General features: G+C 48.4%; 2 protein-coding genes and 1 long non-coding RNA gene across 5 annotated transcripts; all 3 read right to left on the reverse strand.

Moving 5' to 3' along the window:
- Positions 1-259: 259 nt before the first annotated feature.
- LOC117842389 (AAA-ATPase At4g25835) lies at positions 260-2,463 on the reverse strand. Its single transcript, XM_034722811.2, has one exon. The coding sequence runs from the start codon at positions 2,169-2,171 to the stop codon at positions 582-584; it is 1,590 nt and encodes a 529-aa protein (XP_034578702.1). The 5' UTR covers positions 2,172-2,463; the 3' UTR covers positions 260-581.
- Positions 2,464-17,213: 14,750 nt separating this feature from the next.
- Positions 17,214-23,278, reverse strand: LOC117844998 (uncharacterized). Of its 3 annotated transcripts, XR_004637982.2 has the most exons (6): positions 22,435-23,277; positions 22,028-22,293; positions 21,667-21,930; positions 20,697-21,582; positions 17,563-20,534; positions 17,214-17,480 (listed from the first exon to the last, which is right to left on the reverse strand). It is a non-coding gene; the product is annotated as an uncharacterized lncRNA (long non-coding RNA). The 3 variants fall into 3 exon arrangements; XR_004637984.2 differs by having other exon boundaries at positions 17,214-20,534; positions 22,028-22,274; positions 22,435-23,278; XR_004637981.2 differs by having other exon boundaries at positions 17,214-20,534.
- Positions 23,279-24,655: 1,377 nt separating this feature from the next.
- On the reverse strand, positions 24,656-25,987 carry LOC117845379 (beta-1,3-galactosyltransferase pvg3). Its single transcript, XM_034726403.2, has one exon. The coding sequence runs from the start codon at positions 25,787-25,789 to the stop codon at positions 24,818-24,820; it is 972 nt and encodes a 323-aa protein (XP_034582294.1). The 5' UTR covers positions 25,790-25,987; the 3' UTR covers positions 24,656-24,817.
- Between the last annotated feature and the right edge of the window lie 885 nt (positions 25,988-26,872).

The following is a 26,872-nucleotide window of genomic DNA, read 5'->3' on the forward strand; positions in this document are numbered from 1 at the left end:
CCTTTCTTTCAGAGCTCTGACTAAAAAAACTGGGCAAAAGCTAGGTGGCAACAACCGCAAAAGGATGGGCGTCACCGGACAAGAATCTGTCGTGCAGGAAATGCGGAATATGGTACATGCGGGTTTGATCTTGTAACAGTGTCTGCCAGCCCTCCTGACAGCACGAGCAAAGCTAGGCGATGTTTTTTTTTTTTGAAAGAAAATAGGCGATGGTAGAAAGAAGAACATAGCAAATGAACAATCACAAGAGAACAAAGACTTGCGCTTTGCTAGCAGCTCATATGCTCCCACTACTGGAATTTTAAATTTCTTTGATATCACACAGTACGGGGAGGAACTAACTACTAGGTAGCTAGAGAAAAGACATCTACGATAAGCATCGAAAGAGGAAAAATAAAGAAAGAATAATCAAACAGAAATAAAAAAGGTGTTCTTTCTGGCCATTGATTTCTCCGGTGAAAACAGGCCAGGAAACGTGTCACCCCAACAGGGAAATTTTGAACCCTTCGCTTTCCCTCTTCGATCTTACCAGCCCCGGCTGGCCTGGCCTGCTCTGTTCATCCCGCACCCGCACGGCCGCCTCACACCTGTTTCTTGGCCTCGGCCTCCTCGTCCTGTCCGTCGCCGCAGCTGTCGATGCCGGCCTGCTCCTTCCCTTCCTTGGGGCTCTCCAACGCCCGCTTCTCCTCCTCTTCCTCCTCGTTCTCGCCGCCGGCCTCCTTCCCCGGAGCCGCGGCCGCGCCGCCGCCGCCGCCCCGGCGCCGCTGCTCGGCGCGGGCCTTGAGGACGTCGAGCAGCTCGCGCATTGCCTCTGCCTTGCCGCTCCGGCGGTTCTTGATCAGAACCTCGCTCACGTCCGCCGGCGTGATCTCCGCGGCGTCGACCCACTCCTCGAGCCCGCGCAGGGCCGCCGCGGCGCCGGCGTCCTCGTCGCCGAGGCGGTCCAGGTCCTCGTCGCTCTCGAAGCCGAGGTAGTTCCTGAGCAGGATCCTGAGCGCCGGGAACGAACAGTAGGACATGAAGATGTGCATGTCCATGCGGCCCGACCGGAGCAGCGCCGGGTCCAGCTTCTCGACGTGGTTGGTGGTGAACACGAAGATGCGCTCCGCGCCGCAGCAGGACCACAGCCCGTCGGTGAAGTTGAGCAGGCCGGAGAGCGTGATCGACCGCCCCGCCCCGGCGCCGCCGTCCTGGTCGATCGTGCCGTCGATGCTCGGGCGCGGCTTGGGCGCCGCCGCCGGCGGCTTGGCGCGGTTGGTGAGGTCGACGGAGCAGTCGATGTCCTCGATCACGATGATGGACTTGGACGTCGTCTTCATCAGCAGCTTCCGGAGCTCCGCGTTGCTGCCCACCTCGGTGAGCTCGAGGTCGTACACGTCGTAGCCGAGGTAGTTGGCCATGGCGGCGATCATGCTGGACTTGCCCGTCCCGGGCGGCCCGTAGAGGAGGTACCCGCGCTTCCAGGCGCGGCCGGTGCGCTCGTAGAAGGCGCTCCCGTCGGCGAAGTCGCGGAGGTCGGCCATGATCGCCGCCTTCCGCGCCGGGTCCATGGCGAGCGTGTCGAACGTGCTCGGGTGCTTGAAGGGCACGGGGTCCCAGGGCAGGCCGCGCGCGTCCATGGCCCCGCCGCGCGCGTTGGTGTAGAGCAGCCGGTCCTGGCTGCGGCGTCGGATGTCGGCGGCCGCGGCGAGGATGTGGTCGAGGTACGCCGGGAGCAGCTTGTCCCTGTCCCCGCGGCGGATGCGGAGCGTGAAGCGGCGCTTCTCCTCGGGGAGCGGGCGCCACGAGAAGCCCTGCCCCTGGCGCGGCGCGACCACGTGCTCCCACGTGACGGCGGCGCCCGCGAAGGCGTCGACGACGCGGTCGCTGGCGGCGAGCCCGAAGGTGAAGGAGGAGGCGTTGAGCGGGCGCGAGAGGCTGAGGCGGGCCCCCGACGCCGGCGCGGCGGTGCTGCTGAGGTAGAGCTGGACGGCGTCGTAGATCTCGTTGGTGCTCATGCCGTCCATCTCCGTGACGTCGAAGTAGCAGTAGGGGGAGAAGGTCCGGGTGAGCCTCCCCAGCAGTCGCGCCACCGCCGCCCGCAGCTCCGCCGGGAAAACCGCGTGCAGCAACCCCTGCAGGAACGCGACCGCGCCCATCAGCGACGCCAGCGCCGTCCAGTACTCCTTCATCTTCTTCCCCGCCTCCGGTCGCCCTCCTCTCGGTTCTTGTTGCTCTTGGGACGCTCGCCCAGCCTTTGGATTGGAAGGAAGCAATGCGGCGGCCTGGAGGAGTCAAGGCTGGACCTTGGAGGCTTTCCACAAGCGGAGGCGACGCATTTATAGGAGAAGCGGCAAAATGGAGAAAGATTTGAGGAGAGCGATTATTAATGAACAGGCGAAAATGAGGTGCGCGACAGTGAGAGAGTAGTAGGCCAGGGGAGCCTGCAGGCAAGGTCACTGTCAATGGAGCTCAGAGAGAGATGGTCAGACGGATCTCGGTCTCGGAGAGCGAGCGAGATGGAGGAAGAGGTTGGTTTGGAACGAGCCTGACTAGTTCTTATCCGTGGAATGTTGGATAGATAAACCAAATGTATAAATAAAGACTAATTCGTGAGAATATTAAGCTTAATTAGTTCATGATTTGACTATGTGATGCTACGTGCTAATTATGGATTAATTAGATTTAATAGACTCGTCTCACGAATCAACCACGACTTGTGCAATTAGTTTTATAATTAATTTATATTTAATTTTTCTAATTGGTATCACTTCCAACGGCCTCGGTCGTCGAAGATCAGGTGATCCGAATAATAAAAATTAATCCACAAAACCAAAACATGATAGCAGGGAGAGAGAGAGAGAGAGAAATCAATGCGGCGTGAGAACACAGGGAGGTTGCAGTGATGCGGGCGGCAGCATACACATACCAAGAGAGATCCTCGTCGCAGATGGGGGCTCACTGCGAGGGAGATTTGCAAACTGTGCAGTGTCATCATGGATAGATAGGATGCTGCGGCCAAACTGCCATCCTGCCAATCGCTCTGGCTGATGGGTACTTGCCCGCCCTGGGCTACGGTTGGAGGCTGACACCACGGTCCTCGACCTTGCACCCAACTTGGGGTGTTTGATATCGTACCTGTCGGATATTTAATGCTAACTAGAGGTATTAAATACAAGCTAATTGCAAAATTAATTATACAGACGGAGTCTAATTCATGAGATGAATCTATTAAGCCTAATTAGTCCATGATTTGACAATGTGTTGCTACAGTAATCATTTGCTAATGATGAATTAATTAGGCTTAATAGATTCGTCTCGCAAATTAGCACAAGGGTTCTCCAATTAATTTTATAATTAGCTCATATTTAATTCTCTTAATTAGCATCCGAACATCTGACGTGACACTGCTAAAGTTTAGCACGTAGTATAAAAAAATCCCCCGGAGGCGTTCGGGACAAGATCGACGACAGGGCTGCTGCTAGCCTGCCCCGCTAGCGATGAATGGGGTTTGGATGTGGAGGCAGCGTCTGAAAACTCCAAGTAACCTACTGTCTCCCTAGTCAAGGAGATCACATTTGGTGGGTGCGAAGTAAACAATATCTCAATTTTTTAAACCTAGTAAAGAACAAGCCTGTCAATTAGATGGGAGTTGAAATTTGCAGTAGGATTGGAAATTTCTTCTGGGAAAAATAATAACAGGTAGTTCTCATGCAAAGACTTCTGCTGGTCCACAAAACGAGTCTCTCGTTGTTTTCTTCTTTCTTTTTCTTTAGAGGAACTCTCGTTGTTTTTACTAGCAATGTTTAGATTATCCATACGTTGGCTTATATTTTTGTTCATAAAAAAATTGATTGCACTGCGACTGTGTGAGTTCCATACGTGCTCAGATAGACACAGAATGACGTCTAACGGCAATCAAAAGACAAAACGTGAGCTGTACCTGACACTTGAAAGAAATCAAAACTTTGCGTATTACTCCGTAGGGAATTTCAAAATCGCCTTGATCACGGACAATTAGACCCGGAGCCCTGAGGTGAGTGGCATCTATTACACATTCGATTTCAGCAATTTAGATAGGTAGTTATTTGTAATATTTTCCAAAAACTCCTTCAATGTCAGGCTTTTAGTGGTACATAGTATAATTTAATGTAGAGAAGCCTTTGGGTTTACATCTCTTTTTTCTTCTTATTGATTTTTTTCTTTGTTTTGGACAGGGCCCATGTAAAAAAAAGGTAATGCTACGCGTCTTACGTGCGACGCGAGCACGAATCGTCGAACGCTCCCGCAGGCCCACCGCCCACCGTTCACGCCCACACGTATATCATCTTTCTCCCTGCACCGCTTATCCCATTCGCCCATCCCTCTCTCCGCATCCCGTTCGCCCCTCCCTCTCTCTCCGCATCGGTGCCCCTCGCAGCTCCCTCCCCACGCCGGGCGCGGGCGACTGGCGATGCTCGCCACTCTCCTCCTAGCGCGCTCCTCCTCCTCCACCTCGGGAGCCGCCTCCCCCAACCGACCGGCTCCCCACGCGCCCTGTTCGCGAAGCTCCCGCCAGGAGCAGGACGCGACGAGCGGGAGCGCCTCTCCCGCCGCATCGGCTTCTCCGCCGGCTGCTCCAGCTTCCCAGCCGCAGTCGCGGCGGCGCGGGGGCGGCCGGCTCGGGCGGCTGCGGCGGCGGGCGATCGGGGCTGGGCGTGGAGGGGCCACCGTGGACGCAGCCCATGGAGGGGGGTCGTTGGCCACTGGCGGTGGCGATGCATGGGGGTGGGGACTAGGGAGCTAAGTGGAGCGGGAGGACCGCCGCCATCCTCCTCCCCCACAGTTTCCCAACGTCAGATCTCGCTATGTTTCAAGCGCATGTTTGATCTCGCTATGTTTCAAGCGCATGTTTCAAGTGTTTCAGATGTTTCAGAAGAATGTTGCAAGTGTTTTATGTGGATGTTGTGAAGTAGATACAGATGTTGTGATGTTGCATATGTTTCACACACATGTTGCAACTGTTTTATCTGGATGTTGCATTTTCAATGAGAGATTTAAATGTTCCATGCAACATGAAACAGATGTTGCGGTGGGTTTTTTCCATCATCATTAAGAGAGGGCTAATAATTTTTTCAACATATTTTTTAATGTTGCAAACGGTGCTTTTCTATGTTGCAGATATTATTTTTTGAAGCTCCTTTGACCTTGAGAGCTATAGCCGGTATTGGAGAAAATAATTAGGGAAGAAGGAGAAAGAGAGATAGGGAGTGAAACATGTGCCATTTTGCTTCTCGGTGAGAGAACTCAAAACGACTGTTATGTTTTCGTTGGAAGCACAACTACATGTCTTCACATACATCTTTGTATTTCATTTAGGATAGATAAAAGATCTCATGGAGCTATAAACATGGCTACATGAATAATTTCCATACAAGATGTAGGGAGTTTAGAAAAACTTTGGATTCATAGGGGGCCATGGCCCCCGCTTGGCCCTCTCCGTCCCTGGTTGCAGACCATGTATACATGCATGTAGAAGTGATAAATTGGTTTTCATGTCAACCACATAGGCTCAAGTTAGTGTTTCAACTAAGAAGGTGTTTGGATCGTGAAGCTAAAGTTTAGTCCGTGTGACATCGAATATTCGAAAGCTAATTAGGAGTACTAAATATGAGTTAATTATAAAACTAATTACACAGATGGAGGCTAAACGGCGAGACAAATCTATTAAGCCTAATTAGTCCATGATTTAACAATGTGCTCCTACAGTAAGCATTTGCAATAGGTTTTGTAAATAGTCTATGTTTAATGCTCCTAATTAGTATCTAAACATTCGATGTGACAGGGACTAAAGTTTAGCCCGGGGATCCAAATACCCCTAGTATACATGTGAAACACATGGAAGTGCGATGCAAAGTAGTTATTTACCTGCAATTGTGGCAAATTTTGTTATTCGATTTGAACCATTTTGCACAAATTGCCTTTATTGGAAAAAGAAAAGGCAAAAGAAGACGCAGACTTTTTTGACACCTTGGTTTTGGGTATTCATTTCAACGGTTTCTTTGTCAATCTTGGTACGCAACAGACAAAAATTAAAGCCATAGGGGAACTGAAAGCAGACATTTCGCCAACAAGTCCAAATTTAACACGCATTGCACACGGCATTTAATTTGCAGGAAAATTAGCATTTATAGCAATGTCACGGCACAAAGCACGTCACAATCGAAGCACTGCATTGTGTTTGTGGCCGAGTTGCTCGAATCCAAAAGGACGATCGGGACACAGGTCGCAACAAGCTACTGTTGCTGGACATGAAAGATTCTTCTTGCCCTTAATACGGCCTAGACCATTCCTTGACGTGTTCCAGCTCATGATCGTGCCATACTACCACTCCTAGCTTAGGTACTACCCAGAACTAGACAAAGTGGATTGAAGCACTGGCAGAAGAACCAAAAGCTAATAATGACCTAATGTAGATCAAGATATTGTCAAATTTTGGTTAAAGATTGGATAGCTTGAAGAATGTGGTGCAGAGATGTGATCCATTCGTGTTGACGGCCGCAAATTTTCCATGGCAAAATACTGTTCACGGCAGGAATTTTGCATCGCCGAGCCAAGGTAGCGTTCATTACTCCAAGCTTTTTATCCATCCATCCTGTGATGTGATTGTAGATTTCAGGAAGATTTTAGAAAAGGGGGTCTAGCGTCTTCTATGGTTATCTGACCTAAAACAAAAAGTTAGGATCACGCTCGTACACTTGTGGCACAGTCGCAATGGGACACCGACACCCACAAAGTACACTGATCGGTACAAGTCATACACGAAAAACAGAAAAAGCATAAGAATGCAAGGATAGATCGGCATGGTCCCAGAATTGTAGTTTACCTTTGCAAAAAAAAAAAGGAAAAAACTGTTTCTAGAAATGCCGTACTACTTTCTTAGTTTAGCTAGTGTTCTCTTGGCCTAGCTCGGCTTGATGTAGTTGTAATCGGCCTGCAAGACAGGGAACGGGAAAGAGTTTGACGTGTTTTTCTTTCGTTTTTTTTTTTGGCTGGAGAGCAACTAGTATAAGAAGAGCGTTGGTACTCGTACTTAGTAAATTAACACACCCAAAATCATCGGATCGGAGTCGTAACATGGGATAGGTTAGATTGAACAAGTGGATGGAGAACAAGACGCCTAAAAGCGGGCCCAGTTTACAGCGTTCATCCCGAGATCATTTGTTCTTGCCCCACCTAGCTTGTTCCTCTGTTTCAGGCACCGCCGAGTACGTAGTAGGTCAACCAGGCAGCCATTGGACGTCGTACTAAACACGAGCTCCTATGCTCCTAAACTTATCGCCTCAGCGCTCGATGCAGCCGCCAGCAGAACAGATGCAGCCATGGAGGCTCAGGCTACTACTACTTGCTTGGAGTGAACTGCAGCTGCAGCCAACGATGCACCTCGTAGAGTGAAGTAGCAGTATCATTAGATTAGACGCGGTAAGTGTGGCTCCGGAATTAACAAAGCGGCAAAGCCCATCAGGGCCTCAAGTACAAGATCTCGAGCAAGTTGTTTATCCAGACCAGCTTTCACCAACCTGAAGAATGTACGCTACGTGTCTTCCATGAGCCCGCTGTGCCGGAAAACATCTGCCAAAGCTTGCATGGTGTCGGCGATCGGCACTACGTGCGCTTCAAGTTTCGAGCACTTGGACTTGAACCATCGATGCAGCGCGACAGGTCAGTCACAGAACCGCAGAGAGCTGAGGTAGGGGCATCCGGACCAAGATCGCTTCCGCTCTAGCTGCTACTACATGCTATAGCCTGTAGCGTGGGCGCAACCGCTCATGGCCATGGCTGCGGCCTTGAGGTCCGGTCTGGTCCTGCAGCGGCAGCTCAGCAAGATGAGATGCCACAGACCTCAGGAGTGCGGGAACGAGTAGCGAGTATAGCTAGGGCTAGGCAGGCAAGCCGTCAAGGATCTCATGAGCAATTGAGCAGTGCGGCCATCATCTCCCTCGGATCTCCTGGCCGACGGTGCTCAGATCATAGGCCGTCAGGCATTCAGACCCTACGCAAAAGCGGAAACGAAATCACCGTAAAGACGCAGCGCGACACGGGTCGGGCCGCCGTGGTCGGGCCGGGGCGTGCACGGCCGAGAACTGAACAGGGAACGAGACACCGCACAGTGTCACAGTCACACGCACAGGGTGGAACCCAAACCGAGACCAACACACAAAGCTCTGGCCTCTGGCTGCTGCCGCGCCTGCAGGCCGCAGCTGCTGGGTCCAAAGGGATCGAATCTATCAATCAGGAATCAGGAATTCAGGCTATCCGCCCGCGGCAGGCACCGGCAGCGGCGGCCAGAGAGTAGGGACAGCGCGGCTGCGCGCACGGCGTCAGGACATTGGATCCCTTTACGCATTGATGGCCAGGGCGCACTGTGTGTGACCTGCGTGTGTTTGTGTGGCATGGCAGGCTCGTCCAGTCCAGGTCCAGGAATCAAGCCGCCAGGGCGCGGCAGCGGCTTTCCCGGCCGCGACCGCCAGCCAGCCCGAGGAAGAGCCAGCCTCGTTCTCGTTCCGTGGCGCTGGCGCGGCAGCGGGCAGCCTGCTGCACGGCCTGGGCGCCCTGGCCCGCGGCCCGGCAGCTCTCGCGCCGTGCACGCTGCCGAGGCAGCCGAGCCGCGGTCACGTCGCTCGCTCGCTCGCGCCCAGGCCGGCGAGGGGCGGTCGCGTTCCGGGGTCGCGTCGACCAGTCTGCTGCTATCTGTAGGCTCGGGTCTTATCGGTGGCCACGACGCGACTCCTGTGCCTGACGGTACGGGCCACCGATAACATGATCCTCAGGGCTCAGGCCTCATCAGCCTAAACAACACCGATGTGCGTAACCGCGATGCAGCACGCAGGGCAGGGCAGGGCAGGCACCATGGACCGCGGTCCACGATGGCGCGATGGCAGCAGCGATCGTGCCGCGCTGGAGCAGCCTACCTAGAGCAGTACGTCGAGCTATTGAATCTTTGAATCAGGCGAGGCAGTCAGGCAGGCACAGTGCACACATGATGCATGCATCTTGCATGGTCCTTGAGCAGCTGGGTTCAGCTGCAGCTTGAGCCTTGAGGCCCAGAATCATCAGTCATCAGTCACCACCATGATCCATTGATCTCTGAACCTGAATCCTGATCCAGCCAGGCCAGTCCACTCGAAAGCTAGGATTGCGCAAGCATCGCGCGGACTCGCACAATGATTGACCCCGCCTCGGCCTCGCTTTTGTTTTGTTCGCATCTGCGCAGAATCCTGGAAAGCAAGCCTAGCCCGTGCGTACGCATACCAGCTGCACCGCAGCCGAGAGAGAGAGAGAGAGAGTCCGTCGCGTCCACGATGGCACGATCCATTCCATCCCGGCTGCCGCTGCTGAGGACAAAAGGCCGGCCGGGCCTTTCGCAATCGATTCGCTGGCCAGCAGACTAGAAGAGGCACCGCCTCGATCGAGCTCGAGGCAGGCAGGGCGGCAGGCGGCGCGGGGCGGATGCCGTGAATAATTCGTGCGATGATTGCCCTGCCCCTCTGGCCATTGCTCTGTTAGTCTGCTGCGCCGCGCTCGACGAGATTGTGCGCCTGCGTCTCGCTGAGCTGCAATGATTCGGGCGGGGATCGGGGCAGGGCAGAGCACTATGGTGAAAGCTGCCTTTGCTATTCCGCGGCTAGCCGGTGGTCATTCTCATTCAGCGCCACCAAAAGCTGCGCACCAACGTGAATGTAAATGATAAAAAAGGATGTTCGTATATCGGTACATGGCTATGGCCCGTTTGTTCAACGTCTCAACCGTATCCCCGTACTGGACACGTTTCGGTTCCGGAGACAGGAGGAGGAGGCCGATTTTTTTTTTATTTTAGCTCTTTTCGTAAAAGGTCCTGACGGAACTAATTCCGAAAGTGGACCCTTGGCTTGGCGCCAAGCTAACACGTCTTGGCGCCAGCCTCCATGACGCCAAGGTCGCGCCGTCGCGACTGACGCAGCAACTAACGTGGCGGAGGCTTAGCTCCCTTTCTTTTCTTACTTCTTCCACCTTATCTCCAGCGCGGCCGCCGCCCTCGGAGCCCGCCGTCGCACTCGGAGCGTGACGCCACGCCTCCGCCCGCCCCCGCTGGCCGCCCCTGGCCCCGCCGGTGGCCGCCCGCCCCAGCCCTTGGGCACCCGCCGGTTGTCGGCCTCCCCCGCCCCTGGCCACCGGTGTGCACCGTCACCTAATAGGTAAGAAGAGTTAGTTAGTAGAATAGTTAGGTAGGTAGTAGAATAGTTAGTGAGATAGATTGATTAGTTAGATAGATAAGAAGATAGAATAGTTAGGTAGATTTGTTAGATAAAATAGTTAGATAGATAAATTGATAGTTAGATAGAATTGTTAGATATGAAAACTAATTTAATTTGGTAGGTTTTGTGTATGAATTGCAACGATAGAAGGAATAGAGAATCTCATGATACTATTTAACTAGGTGGATGTGCTTATAGATGGATAAATAGATAAGAAAATAGAATTGTTAGACAGAGAAATAGATAGATAGAATTTTCTTCGTATATAATTTTGTTTACATAGCTAGATATATAGTTAGTTACATAGTAATATAGTTATTACGATATTTAGTTAAGTAGTTAGTAGTATTTAGTAGTTAGTAGTGAATTGATAGTATCTCATTTCATATTAGAGATCTTGTACTTAGAATGCTTCATTTATTATGGACTAAATGAATTGTGCATCGTTATGTTTATGTACTAGATGGACAACGTAGTGAGCATATATCATGGAGGCACCGTGAAAAGGGATGACTATGGATGTGTTAAGTTTGTTACTATACAGTGCAAGGTTGTGATATTCGATGAGAAACCCTCGTTTAGTGAGTTGGTTGCAAGGGCTCGGGAGGAGCTACATTGTCATGGAGATGATGACATCGCAGTCGATGGCGTACTTTACCTAGGTTCCCTTCTCAACATTCAAAGGAAGATGGTCCCAATTCGGTGTGCAGACCAGTGGGAGAAATATGTGAGAACGGTTATGAACGACCATTCCCCAAGTATGGAAGTGGTTGTTCATCGGGTGTTAGTTGATCCAATTCCTCGTCAGTTTCCCGACCAATGGGTCAACGGGCACACTTCGACCCTCCCGTCCCGGAACCTGTTATGGAAGTGGAGGTTGCACCTACAGTTCCCGATGCTGAATCTGCCCCCAATGAAGTAGTTGGAGATGTTTATCGGACTGTTGATGATGTGGCAGATTCTCCTCATGAGATCCTTTTGACACAGAATGATCCGAGTAAGTGTCTTATCAGTTTCTCTTGTTGGGAGCTAACCCCCTTCGTTCCATCAATTTGTTCTTTACTCATATTTGTACTTATGTTGCAGGAGACATTCCTGAAAATGTGGATGTGCCTCCAGTTGCTGCGCAAGTGCAATGTGGAGATGGATTGCGTGGCTCCAATAGTGTTGAAATTATGAATGATGAAGATGCATATGAGATGGGAGTAGATCTTGATTCTGATGATGATCGCCCTGTTGGAGAGATGACAGAGAGTGATGTTGAGATGTTCAGGCATATCTTCCCCGGATGCCGCGATCCGAGAGTTCACGAGTTCAGCAATCTTACTCATTCCGATCAGGCATTTGCAGAAGGATGTGATGATGAGCTCCTAGAAGCTCCTGAGGTCGGTCCTAGTATGGTGATTGAGGAGGGTAGGGTATTCAAGGACCTCCCCGCATTGAAGAGGTGGTTGCAAGCGTTTGCGGTGATACGGAAGAGACCTTACAAGGTCTTGCATTCATATGCGCAGCGCCGTTACACAGTTGTGTGTGACAAGAAACGGTGCCCATGGAGTGTTTGTGCAAGGAAGCAAAATATCACCGGGAAGTGGAAGATCACAAAAGTTGTCGGTCCACATAATTGTACTGACCATGAGCTTACAGTGAGATATCGGTAGTTGCCATCTACTCTAATTGCCAAACGGATGATGGGAATATTGAAGGAACAATCCAACATGAAAGTTAAGACAATTATCAAAATCGTTGCGGAGATTTATGGAGGTTATGTGATAACTTATGGTAAAGCTTGGAGGGCTAAGCAGCGTGCGTGGCAGATGATATATGGGGATTGGGAGTCTGGGTATGAGCAGCTGCCAGTGCTTTTTAATGCAATCAAAGCGGTGAATCCAGGCATGCATTATGAGTACATCCCCAAACTAAATGCTTGGAAGGATGGGAGGCAGATATTCGGACGTGTGTTCTGGTGCTTCCCTCAGTGTGTGGAGGCCTTTAGGCACTGTCGTCCCGTCTTCTCTATTGATGGTACGTTTTTGATTGGCAAATATAGGGGCACACTTCTTATAGCCATATCTTGTGATGCGAACAACATGTTGGTTCCTTTGGCATTTGCATTGGTTGAGAGTGAGAACAATGACAGTTGGGGATGGTTCTTGAGACTAGTCTGGATACATGTTCATTCAATTAATTATGTTTCATTGTTCATTCAATTAATTATGTGTGTTCATTGACTTTTTGTAGGATGGCGCAATTCCACCTACTCGACGAGGCGTACGACCAGACCCACCGAGGATGTCTCATAGCGGGGGGGGGGGGTAATAATCTACACATGTTCATCTAATTTTTCTAAGCGTACACATCTTGTTCCTTAAATAACGTCAGACTTTATTTGTTTGCATGCAGGTCCTTCCGCTCCTACGCTCTAGAGCCCACAATGGGTTATTAGCGTTGCAGTACGACGACCGTTACACTCGGCGGGCCTAGATGTCATCTCCTTTCAAGTTCGTCATGGGTTGCCCAAGTTCAACTCAGCGGCCATAACTGCGTTGGTTGACAAGTATTATCTTGCGTCTAGTGCCTCCGTTCATGTTCAATTTTTTGTGTCCTTACCTGTTTGACATGTAATATCTGTGTCAAATGTAGGTGACGGCCCGAGACTCACAGCTTCCACCTGCCGTTCGGAGAGATGACAGTGATCCTACAGGACTGTCAGAACATGTTGGGTCTGTCGATTCGTGGCAACGCAGTGACTGGGTTGGGCGTGTCAGAGGGTTAGTGAGCACGAGTTGCGGCCTTCCTTGGTCGTGAGGTTGAGGATCAAGGGGCTCGCACATCTGGAGTGCTAATCTCCTGGCTGTGGGAACACTTCGGACACTACCCCCAGGACGCGGATGCGGGGACAGTTGGGTACTACTGCAGGGCGTGGATCCTACACATGTTTGCCTGCGTTCTTTTCCCAGACGCCACGGGTGACACTGCGTCTTGGATGTGGATCCACTGCCTCATTGACTGGCAGCAGGCGGGTTAGTACAGTTGGGGCTCAGCTGTGCTATGTTTCCTTTACCGGCAGCCGTGCGAGGCGTGCTGTCGGACTTCGGCCTTGGCGTCAGTTGGTGGGTGCGTGTACCTATTGCAGTTATGGATGTGGTCCCGTCTACCCGTTGGTCGTCCCGAGGTTATGGGTCATCGACCGTGGTTCCCAAGTCAGGCACCGAGACGACAGCCGACGTGGGCGTACCTTTGGGACAAGGTTAAGGTTGGCCACACGAGGTTGGAGCGGGCGTACCTAGATTACATCAACGAGCTAGACGCGCTCACGGCTTATAGTGTAAGTAAATTTTATTTGTAATGATGATTTCTATTGCTTTAGTATAGCAACTAACATCTTGTTACTTTATGTTGCAGGTAGATTGGCAGCCGTACGAAGGTGAGGGGGCACTTCCTTTTGCTATGAGCGTCATGTGTGCAAGCGACGATGATTTATACAGGATGAAGTGCCATCTGGTATGTTTATATCTGTCGAGTTCCACATGCCTGATCGAGTAGCACGTCAGTTTGGGATAAGGCAGATTTGGCCAACGCCTGCGAACTCGACTAGAGTGGAGTTACACAAGTAGGTGTTTTGCTATTTCAATTATCTCGTGATGCTCCATTATCATTAAGTAAAGTTTGGCAACTCATAACATCTAACGTGACGTGCAGGGTGGATCGTAAGAAGAAGCAAAAGGTCTCTGAGTGGCTCGAGTTCCACCAGGCTTACATTGAGCAATGGGATCAGTTCCACGACAACGTGGACGAGAACAACAACCCGCACACAAACAATGAGTACAGGCGATACCAAACTTGGTACCAAGGTGCGACGCATAGCAGGCTGAGAGTACAATGGACGCAAGATGACTACGCCGACATCCAATCGTCCGACGATGAAGACACGGTGTACGACCAAAGTACTCGTGCAGGAAGGCACGTGGAGACAGGACCAATCCTGGATAGGATGGTAAGTCAATTGCCTTACTTTTCTATGTTAAGTTACTTAGTGACTCAGTGAGTTAGTTAGTTACTGACTTAGTGACATTCATCATTTATTGGTATAATAGTTTAATGGCTTAGTGACTTAGGGACTTAATCATTTAATGGTTTAGTGACTTAGTGGGTTAGTAAGTTAGTGACTTAATCATTTAGTGGTTTAGTGACTTAGTGAGTTAGTGACTTAGTGAATTAGTAAGTTAGTGACTTAATCATTTAGTGGTTTAGTGACTTAGTGAGTAAGTGACTTGATCATTTAGTTATTTACTGACATAGTGACTTAGTGATTTTATAATTTTGGAAATTTGTTGTAGGGTCGTACCCTCCAAAGCTCGGTTAGAGACATTGAGCATTTCTGTCCTAGAGTTATGGACCATGAGACGCGAAGTTTTCTAGACGTAAGAATCAAAATATTCTTTCAAATACTTCGTTAATACGTTACATTCTTTCATTTAACTAGTTTTTTTGCAACAGTGATTATCAAGTCAGCTTCGCCGTGCGGCTGCTCGTTGTGGTTGCAGGACAGCCACGACGCTAGACGTGCACGTTTCATCCCCACGCGAAGGAGGCGTTGGTTCGTCTAGGCAAGGCCCATCAGGGTCCAGAGCAATTGCGTCCGAGGATGAGGACGACGACGATGATGACGACAACGACGACAACTAGAGGCCTGAGGAGCTTGACCCGTCTTAGCTCCACAATGCTCCCTTGACTCAGCTTACACAGGTTGTAGGCACTAGACTACGTCGCCCACGTTCTCCTTACACTCCAGGCACCGACGCTCTTGGTCACAAGGGTAAGGATAAGACTAGGAGGCGGTGAGGGTACTATTGTGGACTTTGTGGTAGATGCTAGTGTGTATATGGACTATTGTGTATATGGACTTTCATTATTTGACTATTGTGTATATGGACTTTCATTATTTGACTATTGTGTATATGGACTTTCATTATTTGACTATTGTGTATATGGATTTTCATTATTTGACTATTGTGTATATGGACTTTCATTATTTGACTATTGTGTATATGGACTTTCATGGACTTTGTGGACTATTGTGTACATGAACTTTCATTATTTGACTATTGTGTGTATGAACTATTGGGGACTTTTATTTGACTATTGTGTATATGGACGTTTTGAACTATTGTGGATTTTTATTATGAATGTGCCGTATGCTTGTATGTTTGTATTTATGTTAACTATTCATCTCATAATTGTGTATGAATTGCATCAAAAAATAGGGGAAATTCTGCAAAAATTTCACTAAGAAGTACCCTTTTCATTTTCTGCGAAAATTTCACTAAAGAGTACAACTTTAAAAGTGCATTACGTTGCAAAATAAACATACATCGTCTACCACTTGCATGCCCATACTTAAAGTGCATTACATGACAACATAATAAAAGTCTCACAGTAGACAATATTGTTCATAAATAAACCATAGAACTACAAACTAATTATGACTACTGAGTGCAACGAGGCCACTTTCCCTTCCTCAAGGCATCGGGATTCTCCTGAATCGCTGCTTTCGCTCGGCGCGCATGCTCAAACTTCTTCTCCCTGTCTTCCCTATCCACAGCAACACGCCTCCTTTCCTCATCTTCCTTGTGCTCCTTTTCTGCAGCCCCATCTCTGAGGCTCTTCTCCATCATCTCCTTCCTCTCTGCACAGCGCAACATATCCTCTATCTCCTTCTTGTCTTCAGGATTGATCTCAGTGTCGATCCACTGCTCAAAATCATAGAGCGGTGGAGGGGTCTACAATAAATGCAATTGTTATAGAATAAAAAAATATGGAAAATAATTATAACACAACAACAAGTCCTTACCAACTTGTTAATACGGCGCTGACGAAGTGTAGGTTCAAACTCAAAGTTGGAACACATCCAATACCTCTGCCTATACGTGTCATGTTCATCGAACTTGGCTACCTTGCAAGGATCGCCGCAAAAGCACATAAGCACTGGAACACCACTAGGCAGAGGCAATGGATCGAAGGCATTTCCGGTCAGCTTGGCACCACAACTACAATTTAGTTTATTTCGTTGTAAGAACCGAAAGCACTTAACAATAAACCTACAATTAGGGTTTCCCATTTGATCCACAACAATGAACCCATAACATAACTACGTGCGCTGAGGTTACCTTAATTTCCTAGCTTTTCCACACCTCAGCATCCTACGGTTGCATGAAACCCTAAGTTCAAAAATGCAACTACTATATAGCGAATCGATGTGAAAAAAATCTACGAGGGAGAGAGGATACCTTGCTCTTCAAGATCCACGGACCAAATGAAAGTTTCTTAGGCCAAAATGTCGATTCGTAGTATAGAACGAAGTGCGGAGAGCAAAAACCCGAAAGGAAGGAGAAAGAGGAAGAAAAAGGTTCATGCAGAAAGAAGGGACGCGACCCTTATGTAGGAGGCTTGGCGCCAGCAGCCTGGCACCAAGGCCTGGCGCCAAGCCTCCACCACGTGAGCTGCTGCGTCAGCCGTGACGGCGCGATCTTGGCGTCATGGAGGCTGGCGCCAAGACGTGTTAGCTTGACGTGCTGGCGCCAAGCCAAGGGTCCACTTTCGGAATTAGTTCCGCCAGGAGCGTATTTGTGAAAAAAATTCGCGAAAAGAGCTTAAAAAAAAAGTCGGAAGAGGAGGAGGCTAGCGTGCCCGTTTTCACTGTTCGTGGGCCTGCCTTTCTCCTGCCGCTGAGTTTTGCCCAACCCATCGACTAAACTTCGGGCCGATTTGGTAAACCGACTGGGCCAGTGCGTGTCGTTGTGCCGCAGTTTACTTCTTTCTTGTTTCATCTGAAACAATAACTAGTGATTGGCGCGCGAAGTGCTGGATGACTGCATTCTATATTTGCACAAGGAAATAGGAAGGACAGGTAGAAATTGATGATAACATAGCTAAGCATGGGTGGCACTGGTACATACAGTGGGCACAATAATGTTATGAAGAACTTGACATTTGAAGTAAGTCTAGATAATTTATAATACATGTGCGAATAGTTGTAGATAAGTTATAATATACAGGTTTCAGCAGCTAGAGTAAGTTCATAACATTAAGTAGCTAGGAGGTAGTTTGTCACTTCTTCATTCTGCAACACTGCTGGCTCCTATGATTTTGCACGGTAGCTGGTATTGTTTTGGCAAAAGTAGAATCTTCTATCAAATTGTACAGTTGCGGGATTGCATATGGATATCCCTACATTTTCACGAAATTTGTTAAGAGCACCATAACCTACTCAGGATCATACGTGGTAATTGCAATAATTGTCATCTCTTACCTTTCTTAGCTCTGCATTCATCCCTGGAGTTAGAGATATAATTAGGAACCCAAGGTAAGCACGCTCTTAAAATAAGCAATAGTATGCAGGTAACTATATGAATTTCAAATCTATAAGCAAACATTACAACAGCATACTTTGAAATTATTTGCAAGTTTTGAAAAAAAAAAGAACATTGAGATTAAGATGGATTCACATAATCTCTTCACCAAACTAACAAAGCCATCATAATGATATTCGAACAATATAATATGATAAGGTAATGTAAATTGATTTCTTGCAATACTTTTTTTAAATGCATTACATTCCTGTCGCAGCCTAAGCCCTTGCTTGTAACTCCTCTCAATTACAACAAATTAGGAATAAATATCTAATTATCTTTACATAAGATGTATGCAAATTTGGAGATAATTTCCCTCCACACTGAGTGACAACCCATAAAATGTCTAATAGTTTTTGAATTTATTGGATGAAAACTACCATAATATTCAAATATATGGCAAATAAGAATCAATATAACACTTGACCATGCCATTGCAATGCCATGAACTAATTGGTGCATGAACTTTGTATCAATAAAGTAAGCCCATCAGTACGCTATTAAAAATAGCCTTGATCTTTCTTTTTTCTTGTAATCTTGTCTAGAAATAGGCGGATAATTTGCAAAGGATAAATATAGCCGTCAGAGAGCGCACTAACCCTTATGCCAATGATGTCTATCCATGTGTATACCACTTGCAGTTTTAAAGTGACCAAAAGGACACACCCAACTTTTTTGTAATGGTCTGTGTTCACTCAAACGATCAGAGCAATACTGGGCACATGTTCGAGCATATTAGTTTGCTATCTATTAAATTTAGCAAAACTGTAACTAACTATTACTGCAAGTGGATCAAATAAAGCACTTATTTATAATATTGCAAAACATGGATACAGTACACAGCTATATGAATTCTCTGTACGGAGCAGTTGCAGCTCAATTGGCTGATAACCCTTCACCATGCGTGTATTTCAAGGGAAAGATAATGAAATATTCACTCGCAAACTATATTGTGGGACTAAAATAAACAAATCCCATGAAATCTAACAGGAATATGGAAGCACAAAATGACAAGAAAACAAAAAGGATGTACTAAACAGTAAAGAGTAATGGTTGTTCAGTTGGAATTTCAACATGAATCCTATCAAAAAAATTGAATGCAAGGAAAGAGCTTTTCTCTGCATCATTGACTAACATACAGTGAAATCAGCATGGAACCCTTTTCTGATTTAGTAGGCTTACCTGCGAAAGGTTACATCTTGTAGCATAAGGTTCCATGTACAGAGATGTCATGTGCATGGGCAGCCAGGGCCATGGCGCCATGGGCCAGGCAGGCCCAACAGCAGCAGTCAGGTGTGCAGGGGCACCTGCAGCCCTGGGCCGCACCACCCTAGGGGGTCCAGGCGCCCAGCAGCCCCCTCCCTTCTATCTTTAGTCTATTCAAGTATTAGGAAGTCCTTTTGTTTAAGTTAGGTAATAATTAGAGATTGAGTTGTAAGATGGAAGGATTCCATCCTTAGATTGCTTGGGAGTTAAGTTAGGAGTCACTATAAAACTAAAAGGGTGTAATCTATTTTGGATCAGCAAGGAAAAGGTTCAACCCTACCCTGCCCCCTGCCTCTCCACCTCTCCCTGCGCCTCCACCCCCACCCCCTCAACAGTAACCCGCACACCCCCAATTCCTGACAAGAGAGCACGCAGGAAAAAATAAAGGCATTTCTTTGTAGTCACAAACTATTATAAATTAAAACTTTTGCGCTCTATTAAATTTTCAACCAAGAAATAAATCACAGATGCATGCCTACAGCTAGAAATTTTGGCTATAACAGCTCAATTAATCTCATCATCAAATAACTAATTGAATATGAAGGGTGGAATAAATAAATTGGGTTAATAAGGTATGCCTATAGTAGTTCGACATGAAGATACCGGTTTCTCTGTTTTAACCAAATATACACAAATACCTAATGTCCTATTTTCCTTTCATTAAGGTACTTGGAAAAGGAAATTGATAGGACGCAGTATGGAATGTTCCTGTACAGAATCTTTTGCAGATTTCACCATTATTTGGCTATGTTCATATTCTTCTTGTTGTTCCTTGTAAACAAAATGGCTATATGACTAAGAGGAATAGCAGATAACCAAGCAGGCACTAAACCAAATAATAGAAGCATTAATAGAGTTCAGAGGAACATGTTAACTCAAACGCCAAATGGTAAATCAGGTCAACAATATATGACCACTGAAATTAGGAGGTAACATAAGACATCAAAACATGGGTACATCAGAAAAAAGCATCAGATATCTATTGACCAACCAAAATATCTATTGTAAGCTATTAATCAAATATATGTATATCAAGATCAAAATACACACGTGTAATTAAACTTGGGTGGTATGATCGGTTTATCTATTGCTAATTAAATAAGCTTATGGTTACATGTTGAACTGATTTGATTAGCAACAAATTCACTCAATGTTGTAGCCTATCTGTTTTAAACCATGAATTTTACTCTTGAAAATCTATATATCCAGTAAGCTATTGAACAAAGAGCAAACATGTCTGACCTCATATACTCTAGAACATCTCTACTTGGACGAGGAATGGACTGATTGGGTAAATGCATTGGGACAGATGCTGTAATCTCAGTGTTCTTCCAAATAAGACCAGCAAGGAATAGCATCTTATTATTCACAAAAACAACAATAAGGAAAAATATCATGAAAGTAACTTACCACCAAGAAAATTCATATTTCTACCACATTACGACAACATTTACTTCAGTTACAATGCTTCACTTGAGACATTGCATCACAAAGGTTGAACCAACTTTCTGTCGGAAATAGGATATGAAGCTTCAGGTTTGTAGGTCAAACATATAGAAAACCTGAAAACTTCTCAAATCCCTTGAAGCATGCAACCATTTCAAACCTGGGCAAAAAGCATAGAAGGCACAACCTTTAACCTGTAATGCATTTCAGATTAAACTACAAATGAAACATGAAAGTGATTACATCAAAACAATATATGCAATAAAATGTAGTATTTTCCAAGTCTCGTTTTGCAGCATCCATAGGTGAAATGATTTCTTACCTGTACTCACAAATGCACGGTGGCAGGAGCCTTGGACGGAAGCACCCATACTCCATGCGTTAGAAGCAGAGCCATTGAGCTGATCACTTCAGGATGCACAAAAGTGATGAAAAATATGCGAGTGAAATCAGTTTCAAAACCAATATGCTTTTGTCTATTACCAAAATAAAAATACCAAGCACTATTCCTGGCAGGTTCTATTTCTAGTGTGCCATAAGAAGAACTGGATACCACATAAGTATCTTGCAATAAACATGACATGAACTTGAATTGATTATAACAATTGTTTCAGGAAAAAAGATAAGCAGCCTTAATATCGTGCGCAGTTAGGAAAAAACTCACTAACCCATATGAACTCAACCAAATATTAGAATGTGTTAGAAACATGACATTGGTAGATAATATAGCAACCGTGCATCTAGCTCCATATTTGCTCCAGATATTTAAAGCAAATTGAAAACAGTAAACAACTTAGTTTCAGGTCCGAGCATAATTAGCTTATGGTGTCAGATTGCCCCTCTATCTAAGATCCTTGATCATGGTACTATTAAGACTTAACAAGCACCGTGAAAACCACCAAATTTAATATTATAGTCTAAACCACCTTTTAACAAGACACAGTATTCCATATTCCATCTCAACCACCTTTTAATTCTTATCAGTGTGGTAGAATAATTCACTTCTTGCATTTACCCAGCTTAGCTTCTTAAGCCCAAGGCACCTCACAGGAGGCTCCATCATTTATAAAACTGGCATTCTTCTTAAGGCATTAATCTGCAATTGAGGCAGTAACTAACAGAGGACCTTGAAGCTGAATCCAGCTATTTGTGTACTTTCTTTAAATTATCTGTTTCCAGGTTCACCACCTGCTTCATGTCCTCAGCCACTGGTGCATACAAAATAATCAATCCACGATTTGAATCTCAATTGGTCCAAAAACTAAAAAAAAGATAAGTCACATGCAACAAACCTGACAATAACCGCAAAGGTCAATGAAATTGGCAGGAGGAAAGAAAAACAAACAAGGCAAGGGCACTCTTTAATTGAAGTTGCCTGTTTCTGCCTAATCATGACCCACAAGACATCAGTCCTGATAAGTGCCAACACCTGCTGTCAACAAACGACGCTGCTTGTGAACAGCCTAGCCATTGGCAATCGATGTGAACAAACACCAACTTGGAGCCCCTGCCGCCGCTGCTTGCCACAGCACACCACTGCCACACTACAGTATCACCTGGAACATCTTGCAATCAAACATTCTGTATGCACCTATACATTCTTTGCTTGTTAATCGATGCAAAAACGAAAGAGGGCAAGCACGAGCAACAAACCTGAAAAGAACATGAAGACCTTACAAACAGGGAGGAATTCTGCATCTCACTACATCCAATGGGGATGGAACCGGGAGATGCCAAATCACCAGCAGGTCATGCTGGTTGAGGAGTAAAACATTGGAGTGAGGGCAATGCCATCGTAGCCGCAGAATCAGCTGGCTGCACCGCCGTGCCTGCCCCACAGGCTGTGGGCTAGGCCGAGCAACACAGGAATGGACTCCGTGTCTGAATCAGCTTCAAGTAACTGCGATGACCAAATCGAGCTGCAATCAACCAGAATGAAATACATATTACAAAATCGATCTACAGGTCGGCCAAATAGATGCAGTATTACATTAAATCAAACAAGAGCAAAGCACCGACGAAGATAGAGTTTGTGATGAAGGAAGGTAAGTGGTGCTCACGAAAGATTGAAGGATGGTGCTCTCTGTTGCAGCCTGCTCGGCGGAGGACGAGGCTCGTCATGTCACGGCACAGCGTACCAAAGACAGGCTTCATGGTACCTCGGCATCTTGCGGGAACACAACCTCGCAGTTCATGGCTTCCCCTTTGTTGCCGCAGCAGGAGGGTGGAGCAAGATTCAAGAGGCCAGAGGTAGCCGCGGGATGGAGAGCCCTGAAAGAGGATGACGCCAACACCGGAAGGGGCGGTGCATGGCCGGAAAGAGCTGCGGAGGGAGGGGCAGCCGGGGGTAGGAGCGGCAGCGGCGGCGATAGGCAAGCGGAGGAAGGGGCTTTTTTTTCATCGAAGAAGTGGCAGCGTCGGTGGAAGGCGGCTGGCGGCACCGGCGGCGTGAGGGGCAGGCCGGCCGTGGGCGCCCCCATCGGCGCGCGGGCAGGACGGGTCGCCGCCAGCCCCCAAATGGCACGGGCGGTGGACGGCCGCCCACATCGGCGCGAGGGGCAGGCCGGCCGCGGGCGCCCCCATCGGCACGCGGGTAGGACGGGCCGCCGCCAGCCCCCAAATGGCACGGGCGGTGGACGGCCGCCCACATCGGCGCGAGGGGCAGGCCGGCCGCGGGCGCGCCCATCGGCACGCGGGTAGGACGGGCCGCTGCCGCCCCCAATGGCACGGGCGGGGCACGGCCGCCCACATCGGCGCGCGGCAAGGACGGGCCGCCGCCGGCCCCCAGCGGCGCGGCCGCGATAGGCGGCTGGCAGCACCATCGGCGCGGCGCGAGGGGCGCGCCGACCGCGGGCGCCCCCGTTGGAGTTGCCCTGAGCAGCGGCGGAGATGAGGTGGGCACGCCGCAGGTGGGGCAGAGGAAAGGCGGGAAGGACGTGCGTGACGAAGGAGGTGTTTGGATACCATGCTAAAGGTTAGCACACGTCACATCGAATGTTTGAATGCTAATTAGGAGTATTAAATATAGGTTAATTATAAAACTAATTGCACAGATGGAGTCTAATTTGCGAGACGAAATCTATTAAGTCTAATTAGTCCATGATTTGACAATGTAGTGCTACAGTAACCATTTGCTGATGATGGATTAATTAGGCTTAATAGATTCGTCTCGCGAAATAGCATAGGGATTCTGCAATTAGTTTTATAATTAGCTCATGTTTAGTTTTCTTAATTAGCATCCGAACATCCGATGTGACACTGCTAAAGTTAAGCACATAGTATCCAAACACCCGCGAAGACATGAGAAGATGAGCACATATTTTACCTCGTTGGACGACCTAACTCGCGATGCTTCTAGTTATAGCCAACCGGACCTTGTTTAGTTGCCCAACTTTGAACAATCAAAATTGTTATAGCGCAACTGTAGTGTTTCGTTTGTATTTGTGAATTATTGTCCAAATATTGACTAATTAGGCTCAAAAGGTTCGTCTCGCAAAGTACAACAAAACTGTGCAATTAGTTTTTGATTTCGTCAGTACTCCATGTATGTACCGCAAGTTTGATGTGATGGGGAATCTTCTTTTTGCATAGTATCAAAGTTGGAATTTAGAGGTGAACTAAATAACACCCGGAGCTCGTAAAGCTACGATCGGACGTTAAAATAAAATTTATCGACGTGTCCATCGCGGTTACTCGCCGAGCTCGCCACGATTCATGTATACCAATTCTCAGAGGAATACTCCATCCATCCCTAGATAACTAACGTTTTTACTATCCGAAAAACAACTTTAACTAAATAATCTAGTTTTTTAATAAATTTATTTGAAGATACAAATGGTGCATGTATTTTCTACAAATCCAGTTAAACTTGCGGTACGGAAACTAAAAGCGATAGTTATTCAGGGACGGAGGGAGTAGCCTTCTATACAGAATGTTTGTCGGTATGATGACGAACTGACGAATTCACCTCACATGACTAGAGTACTCCCGTTCGCTGGCACTTTGACTAGTTGCACAGCTATATAGCTAATGAGCCCATTCGGTAGAGATTGATGCTGCAGCGTTGCGGCTTAAAAACATTCTACTGACAGTTTAAGTTTGAAATGTTGATTTGGACTTTTGGAGTGGCCTTTTGCAATTTTGCCGTGCCTATAGAATGGCACTCCTTTCTGAGTACGCATTTGCTGTCTATCGACTACTTTGAAAAGAGTAGGTATGTGCGGAGCAAAGAGCTCCATGTCAGTATGAACACGGGCATTCTACTCTGGAGAGCCTTGACGATGCCCAATCAGACGACCGATAATAATAAGTAAATAAATAAATAAATACAGGAAACGAATGCGAACTACGTGCGCCACCTTGGCACAATCGCCTACATCATCTCAGGAAATACACGCACCAAAAGGAAAAAAAAAGATACAATCGAACAGCTTAGCTGCTCGATCACGGCTGATGGTACAGGTCGGAGGGGTTGATCCCGGCGGTGACGTTGAAGTACCTGAACGCCGCCGCCCACCGGCGGTTGTCCTTGAGCATGTGCACGGCGATGGTGTCCGGCCGGAAGTTGTCCATGAACCAGTTGAGGTCGTACATCCGGGGCTTGAGGCTGTACCGGTTCTTCCCCCTGCCGCCGATGCTGAGCCACTTGCCGACGAGCAGGTCCTCGGGCCCGTGCGTGTCGTTGTGCCGCAGGATCTCCTGGTTGTCGGACACCCACCGCGCGACGTCCCACGACACCACGTACCCCATCCCGTGCATGAACGGCATGGGGTCGTCGCCGACGGCGAAGCCGTGGCCGAGGTACACGTCGCCGCGGGGCTTGCCGCGGAGCTCCTCGGCGAGCGCCGCCACGCGCAGGTACGTGTCGTCGTCGGTCTTCATCACGTAGTCGTAGGGCCGCGACGCGAAGAGGCGCGGCACCGAGGAGAGGTACGCGTGCGTCTTGCCGTCGTTCATGTTCTCGGTGCAGTTGAGCACCAGGATGTCGCCGTGCCGCCGGGCCTCCACCGCCACCAGCGCCGCGTCCACCGGGTCGGTCACGTTGCAGAACACGAAGCGGACATCCACGCGCGCCGCGCCCGCCGGCGGCTGCAGCGCGTAGGCCATCCGCACGATGTCCCGCCGCTCGCGACGGCTCGGCATGGTCAGGACGCCGACGAGGAGGCTGAACTCCTCCGTCCCCGCCCCCGGCGGCGGCGCCGTCCCGGCGGCTTTCTCCTCGTCGTCTCCCGACGAGACGGAGTACCCGTCGGCGCCCGCGCCGCCGCAGAGCACGCCGAGGCCGTCGGAGCGGGCGTTTGACGGGCCGAGGCTGGGGAGCACGAGCAGCGCGGCGAGGAGGCCGAGCGGCACGAGGAGGAGGTACGGGGTGCAGAGCGACGCGCCGTGGAGCCCGTGCGACGAATTGGTCTTCATGGCGCGCGCGCGGTCGTGTTCGCTCCGTGAAAATATGGAGGAGACGAGCGAGCGTACGTGTCCTGTCCCAGACCGCCGGGCGTCGTCGGCTTATAAAGCTCACGCGAGCGTCGCCTACCTTGCGACTAGTCGTGGTGGGATGTTGGTTGAAACGTTCGTGCATGACGGGAGAGACGAGAATCTGGCACATCAGCCGCGGGAGGTCGAGAGCATGGTGCTCGGGGATTCCTGTTCGCTTCAGCTTATAAGCCGGCTGAAAAGCTGAAACGACTGATTTGTTGTGAGAAGAAAATACTGTTTGGTGGCTGATAAGCCGGCTGAATAAGCTGAAGCGAACAGGCTTATTCGGGTTGCTACTTGTTTGTGAATGCGTGGTATAGGATTGAGATGTTTCAACGTCCAAGAACGTGAGGCGTGGCAGTCCGGAGGGCATTCGAACTGTATTCAATTCTATCTCGATTCGATCTGTTCTCGTGGCCTTGGGTTGACAGCTCGGGGATCAATAGAAAAACGGTCACAGGTCACGAGCAATCATTCGTAGATCATACAGATACAGACTCCGAGCAGGGCACGGAAAGGGCGTTGTTTAGACGGTTGCAGCTTGCCTGTTTGAGTGATGGCAACGACAGGGAGCAGGGAGAGCCGCCGGGGACAGGATTCTTTGTCGGTTATTGGTTAGTGGTTACTTGATGGAGTTTGTACCTCGGTGGCGTCCGTAGCCTGCCCGCTTGATCAAACTGTATGATCGAAGCTGAGATCTCACCAACCTAGCAAAGTAGCAATATAGTACGGCATTCTCAGCAATTGACAATTCAGGGTGATTAGGGCGTGGGGGCCACCTTCACTTTGTTTTGGTGTCTTTATATGACATCTTACTACAAGATTGCTCCCTCCTAAAATGCTATTACCTCCAGCCGTAAAATATGATGTCTCGACCGGAGAAACGCATTGCCATCAGGTCGTACCTCTGTTGTTCAGGAATATATGGCACTGGAAAGGTGAATTCTGTTCCGTGCACTAGTTTTGAACTTGTAAGCGTTCTCTGATAAGTTAAAAACTACAGTGCTGAACAACATTCACTTT

Source organism: Setaria viridis, chromosome 2 (genome assembly GCF_005286985.2).
Source record: "Setaria viridis chromosome 2, Setaria_viridis_v4.0, whole genome shotgun sequence".
Classification (NCBI taxonomy): Eukaryota; Viridiplantae; Streptophyta; class Magnoliopsida; order Poales; family Poaceae; genus Setaria; species Setaria viridis.